The sequence below is a fragment of the Crotalus tigris genome, unplaced genomic scaffold, assembly GCF_016545835.1.
Source record: "Crotalus tigris isolate CLP2741 ecotype Arizona unplaced genomic scaffold, ASM1654583v1 scf7180000018777.2418813, whole genome shotgun sequence".
In the NCBI taxonomy this organism is placed as follows: Eukaryota; Metazoa; Chordata; class Lepidosauria; order Squamata; family Viperidae; genus Crotalus; species Crotalus tigris.
In genome coordinates, this window is record NW_024097195.1 from 94,611 (window position 1) to 101,267 (window position 6,657).

Here is a 6,657-nt window from a genome sequence, read left to right on the forward strand (position 1 = left end):
TTTAATCAATGTCATTTGCAAACTAACATTTTTTCATCTTACAGTCTCTTTCAACACATTGAACTATGCAGGCTTTCATTAGATGCAGTGATTGGGAAAAATCCCAAGCTAGTAGCATATTTGTAAATTAGATAATCCCATTATTGTACTGGTTTAACAATGCATTACTCGTTTGATCCTTTCCATTACCCAGAAATATTTCACCAGTGTTGATATGTACCGTATAAATAACATAAAATGCATTATTTATATCCTCATGTCATTGGTCCTGTGAAATTGTTTCTGTATTGAATACACTTTGTACTACCTATGGCTACTGCTATGTTTGATTATATACCCTGTTCATCCTATCCAAATGTATGCAGATAGGCACACAGACACACACAGACATTGCCTATCATGAATAGATGTTTCTACTGTATCCCGCAGATTAAAGGTTTGTTTGGATGGGTGATTGATTGGCAGGTTGAAGCTTTGAAAAAGACTTATTTAGGAGGAGAAATGATTATAAAATTTTACTTCACAATCCTTTTTTTCCAGATAACAGATATTCATAATTAAAAGACTCATGGAATTCATGTAAAGTTAGCCGCTTAGCCAAACAGCATTACGCAAAGAATAATACAAGAAAATAAAGATGTGGGATTCACTCTTCCAATGATTGTCATTGAACATTAGTAAACATTCACAGTATGAAGTCTGTCATAAATTCTCCAGCATATAAAGTAGTGCAAAAAAAAGCAATCCAGTCACTTTTTCACTGCATTCAGAACATGTTAAATGATTTTCTTACTTGATTCATCCACATATTACTTAACAATTGCTTCAAGGTCTCAAAAGACTGTTATAAAAATAAACCATTTCTGGGCCTAGATAGCATCTTCAACAATTGAATATCCATTTTTAAAAAAATCAATCCATCTTTAAGCAAATTAAGGTTAAATTTGGACTTTTCATAGAATAAATCTCCCACAAAATTCTTAGCATTTTAAAAATCAAGACTATGGAATCCACTGGATTATGGTAGCTGTTTTTAAAGCATTAACAAATGAATACATGGCTACTGAATGTCATTGTTTCTTACATAGTAAATACCTTGAAATGCTAACTTTTACCAGTGGGCAGCAAGTGAGGCAGATAAACACAACCTCCTTAAAAATAAAATTGTCTCCCTCATGTGCAAAACACCTGCATTCTAGTAAAAATATAATCTTTGAAACAATTCATGTAAATCCCCCTTCACAAGGTATATCATTTACTTGATACATAACACAAGTTTACTAATGCTTTGTAATTCATGTTTAACCAGCAAGCGGCATATTCCTATCTGCTTGTTAAAACACCTGTTTGCATATTTCATTTTTTTAACCATTGCACATTTTGATGCATAAATTTGTTGGAAACACACAAAGCTAAACATCTGTTTCCACAGATTTTGCATTTGTACAGTTCTGCTTTGTGGTATCTTTCCCATTTCCTGTAACCTGGCCCTTTTTCTCCTTTATACAAAAAGATTCCTTAACCCCTTCCTCCATCTCTAGATACTCTGATTTGACCTCGGTGGAAGAAGATGATGAACTTCGGAATTTCTTCAGTATTGTTGGGAGATAAGGGCAACTGACTGCATTTTGTGTCAACTGGGTCTGTTCTTCATTATCAGTTTCTCTGTGGTAAAAATAGTTAAAGTTGGAGACAATCACTGGCACTGGTAATGCAATGGTCAGCACACCTGCAATGGCACACAGGGACCCAACAATCTTCCCACCTACAGTTATGGGTTTCATGTCCCCATAACCAACCGTAGTCATGGTCACCACAGCCCACCAGAAGGCATCTGGGATGCTCTGGAAATGGGTGGTAGACTCATCTGCTTCTGCAAAATAAACAGCACTGGAAAACAAAATTACTCCAATGAAAAGGAAGAAGATCAAGAGCCCCAGTTCCCTCATGCTGGCCCTGAGAGTGTGACCCAAGATCTGCAAACCCTTGGAGTGTCTGGAAAGCTTGAAGATGCGGAACACCCTCACAAGACGGATGATTCTTAGGATGGCAAAAGACATGGCCTGTTGACCATTACTGCCCTGTTGTTGGGCCAAATCTGTACCCAGGGTGATGAAGTAAGGCAAAATCGAAACAATGTCTATGATGTTCATAATGTTCTTGAAGAAAACTGTTTTGCTAGGGCAAGCAAAGAAGCGCACTGTAAACTCAAAGGAAAACCAAATAATGCAGACAGTCTCAACGATGAAGAAGGGATCATTGAAGACTGTAAGCCCTCCACCTTGCAGCTGAAGGGTCTCATTGACATTCTCCAAGTTCTGGGTCAAAATGAGCTCTTTTTCATCTCTAAACTCTGGCAGAGTTTCTAAGCAGAAAATGACAATGGAGATTAAGATGACCAACACAGAGACTATGGCAATAATTCGGGCTGGGCTGGAGCTCTCTGGGTACTCAAAGAGCAGCCACACTTGTTTTTTGAATTCGTTTTCAGGCAAGACCCTGTCATCTTCTTCCTTGACAAAGCCTTCATCCTCTCTAAATTTGAGCATAGCCTCTTCCCCAAGTTCATAGAATTTCACTTCCTCACTGAAAATGTCAAACGGCACATTGACCGGCCTTTTCAGGCGTCCCCCTGACTGATAGTAATATAAAATGGCATCAAAGCTGGGTCTGTTCCTGTCAAAGAAATACTCATTCCGGAGGGGGTCAAAGTACCTGCCCCGTTTTGTTGGGTCTCCTAGCAAGGTTTCTGGGAATTGAGCCAATGTCTTCATTTGGGTTTCAAACCGTAGGCCAGATACATTGATCACAATCCTTTCACAGCACTCATACTCACTGTAACGGACTGAGCTGTAACCTCCAGGCCCCACACCATCTTCTGGAGGCTGCTCTGTAAATGAAAGCTCATCTTCTCCATCCTCATTGTTGTAACAGAACATTCTTTCCTCGCCTTCTTCATCCTGTCCATCCATTTCCTCATCTTCTTCCTCATCATCATCCTCACTCAAATCTTTGAGGATTTTCTCCTCTGAGCCACTGAGTAGGAGCAACTCAGAGCAAGGAAAAGAGGCACCAAACTCGCGACCGCCAAGACAATGGGTTGCTTTCCTCCTTTCCTTCCTTCTACTGCCTTGATAAAAGCCACTGTGTGATGCATGCCCACTGTGAGATGATGAAGAAGCCCCACGATTCTGTTCTTGATGGTAATGATGATGTGGACCACCTCCTCCGACAGAAGCCCCCGTTTCTACAGCTGCTGTTGCAGCTGCCACAGCTGCCGCTGCTGCTGCCCTAGACTGTACTAATCTCTCTCTCTCTCTGGCCCTTGCTTGGGCTGCATATCCATAGGGCATGTGGTTGTTGCAGCCAGAGCTCTCGGCACTTACCATGGCTACCTCCATTTTGTATGTATTAGTTTAGAAGACCCAGGAAGGAAAATAAATGTTCGTCTCAATAGTCATCACTTGGTGTTCTACATGAAAACAGCAAAAGCACTGGGGTCTGGAAAACAATTTCTTGGAAACATAGGCCTGTCATGTTCTCGTATTTGCATATTTGCATATTGCTCAAATACAAGATTTCCATTTTCTGTTTATTGCCCAGAAGGCTTGACACAGCTTCGGGAAAGGTGTTTGTCCAATTATAGCAAATAGTCCTTGGATGTAGAAAGGAAATATTTCTGGACCATGTCCTTTTCCATTAGAAATCCTCCTGCTTAAAGGATCCTTCAGTGGTTTAGGAAAAATCCACAGAGATAAGTTCATGATTTTTTGTTTTTGAATCAAGAAAGCAATGCACCTAAGTGAAGTACAAATGGCAACTGTTCAAAAAGAAAAAAAAGGGAATCAGAGCTTGAGTTCCTCAGAACATCCAAGTACAAAGTAGCAGGTATTTTCACTACTACCTAGTGATGGGATTGTGCATTATTACATTATATAAAAAGTTGAAGGAACTTCTCATGTTCACTTTGTATACACAGTGAGGCGGTCTCAGTACACCCACTTTCCAGTCTATCAACAAAGTTTTAAGCTCAGGAAAATATTACCCAGGCAGTAATGGTACCAATTGTGGCAAGAGAAGGAGGATGAGAAGGCTGAAAATCCAATTCTATGTTCCCCATCTGAGGAAAGGGGTAAATCGCCCTTCAGTTGTCCTCATGCAGAAGCATTTAACCTGAAGTACACACATTAAAAAGGGGGAGGGGAAGAGAAACAGATGGGTCATAATCCAGAAATACAAATGATGCTGTCTTATATCAAAAGATCCAGATTTACCTACTTGCAGTAGTCATTATTCTCCATTTCTGTACACCCATTCACACTGCACACTCAATATTTCAGTGTACATCTATCTATATATAAAGTTACCCCTCCCCCACAAATATGCAGGCATATACACACCCACATCTCATTCTTTTATGTCAAGGACTGAGTTTTGAGTGCACATCTACATTACAATGTGCAGGTAACTCTGCATTACATAATATATGTAGGCTTAAGCTTGTTTATAACACAGGTATAAATGCAGAATAGGTACAGTATAAGTATAAACATATCTAGATGCACTACTCGTTCTTGTGCCAACGTGCACAGTTTACACAGATTGCTTTATTTGCTTTGTGGAGAGATTTGACACTCATGACATTTGACATCAAACATGTTGAATAAGAGTCCTGTTATACGTCTATATGGCTATGTCTATATATATATAATTTAGAATTATGACTATTTACATGTAGGCAGAAAAACAGAACCAGGCAATTGCCATAGCTATAACCAAATAGATATATAATGTGGATAATAATCATATGCATCAATGCTACCCACAAACTGTTAACAATACGTTCATATCAAACGTTCACCGAAAAATACCTAGCCATGGATGCCAGTTGCAGCTTACATATTTGGAGCATAAACAATAAACCCGATTTTCTAAAATACTTTTAAAATCCGTTCTTCCCCCGCCCCTTCCCCCCAGATTCTTCTCTACCGCTGAAAATGAACGAACGCAACCTTGATTGAAAAGGCAAAATAAAGAGAAGTCTTCGACAAGAAGAGAGAGCGTGTTGCGCACAGAAACAGCCACACATTCAGACGCTTCGCCTTTCAAGCGTGCTCCGGAGAGACAACCTTCTTTGAAAAAAGCCATAGCGCAGAGCGAAATCGACCCCTCGGCATCACGCAAGGAAGTTGGGGGGGGGGGGAGAGAGAAAGAGAGAGAGAGAGAAACATTCTTGCCTACTTACCCTGCAGGGCAACGACCAAGAGGAGCTCGCGGATTGCCAAGGGCGAGGTGGTGGTGGGGGGGGTCCCCGAACAACCTGTTTTCACAGGTGTAGTTCTCAGGGAGGGGAGGATAGTACAGGCGGCGAAACGGTTGTTTCTCTTCGCGTCTTTCCAGGGCGCCGCGAGAAATGCTTCTTCCCGCCCGGCAAAATCCGGCCGTCGTTTAACAGAACCGAGGACAGGGATTCAGCGACCACTTGATTCGGCTTCGATCTTGTCAAAAATTAGCCATCGGCGAAAGGAGAGAGACAGAGAAAGAGAGAGAAAGAGAGAGAGAGAGACCCCGGCTTCCAGCAGGAAATAGATGTAAAAGGAGGGCAGCGACAGGAGAGGGTGACAATGTGGCGCTCGCTACCAGGTCGTGGATGCGCAGAGCGCCGGTCGCTGCTCTTTCGAAGCCCCGCGGTCGCGCCGAGCCATGGTTGTGAATCGCCCCTTCAGAATAATCCCTCGCACCGAGGCCGGGAAGGCTCTTGCTATTGACAAAGAACCGGCGCTGCGCTGCTCAGTGGGAAGCTCCCTCCCCACCCGGAGCTCAAGGCGCGCTGAGCCGCTGCAGCCCCAGCGACTGGGGCAATTTTGCCGTCCGAAGTCATTCCCTGGAGTAAGCGGCGTCCACTTGTTGCTCTCGGTTTGGACTTTTTACTATTATTTATTTATTTATTTATTTATTCTTAATCCAATCACCTCCGGTTTCTTATCGGCCGCCCTCCGGGAAAAGGAAACTCTAACATAGTCTATCAGGGTTTGTCTTCAATGAGTTCCCCATTCTGAGGGGGGCGCTAAGTTGTGCGGCGCGCGTTCTCCCCTCCCTCAGCCTTTCGCATCGCAGAATCCTCGATTATGTTTACCTATCCGACTGAAGGACAAACGGCTGAGCCGGGTCTGATTTATTCCCTGGGTTTCTTAGCTCTCTAGGGGCCTCTAGCGGCAAACAATCTCATTGGTATTCACAACTCATTAATCCTTCTCTTGCTTTGGCACATACCCTACCACCACCACGCATAAACACACAAATACCCTTGGTTCCAATCTTCTTCTCCCCTTCTATAAGTTCTTGAAGGAAACCTACAATAATTATAGCTATTATTATAATTATTCCTGAATCGTGCACCTACTCCTGTTCCGGATTTTTAAAAATTGCCGACACAATTGTGATCACTAGGTGGCAACAAAGAAATGCCCCAAAACCTTGTAATGATTTTCTACCTTCTGGTGGTTATCTAGGCCTTTGCAGCTCAAGTTTGGACACCGTGACAAATATTGTTCCTGAAGGTTTATGGAGGGAAAGGGAAAGGGGAATCTAATCAAAGCCATGCAACCTCTATATACAGAACATCAGAACACACATCACCCAACATGTCTAGGTAAG

At 42.2% G+C, this 6,657-nt stretch overlaps 1 protein-coding gene across 2 annotated transcripts; it reads right to left on the reverse strand.

Moving 5' to 3' along the window:
- Window positions 1–508: 508 nt before the first annotated feature.
- On the reverse strand, window positions 509–6,252 carry KCNA4 (potassium voltage-gated channel subfamily A member 4). 2 transcript variants are annotated; one of them, XM_039355992.1, is made up of 2 exons: window positions 5,246–6,252; window positions 509–4,173 (listed from the first exon to the last, which is right to left on the reverse strand). In XM_039355992.1, exon 2 carries the CDS (start codon window positions 3,399–3,401, stop codon window positions 1,413–1,415), a length of 1,989 nt encoding a protein of 662 aa, XP_039211926.1. In that variant the 5' UTR covers window positions 3,402–4,173; window positions 5,246–6,252; the 3' UTR covers window positions 509–1,412. The 2 variants fall into 2 exon arrangements, with proteins under 2 accessions (XP_039211926.1, XP_039211927.1); XM_039355993.1 differs by lacking the exon at window positions 5,246–6,252 and adding an exon at window positions 5,013–5,111.
- Window positions 6,253–6,657: the final 405 nt, after the last annotated feature.

Coding starts and splice junctions, on each gene's coding strand:
- KCNA4 (XM_039355992.1), bottom strand. CDS start 3,401: ATGGAGGTAGCCATGGTAAGTGCCGAGAGCTCTGGCTGCAACAACCAC.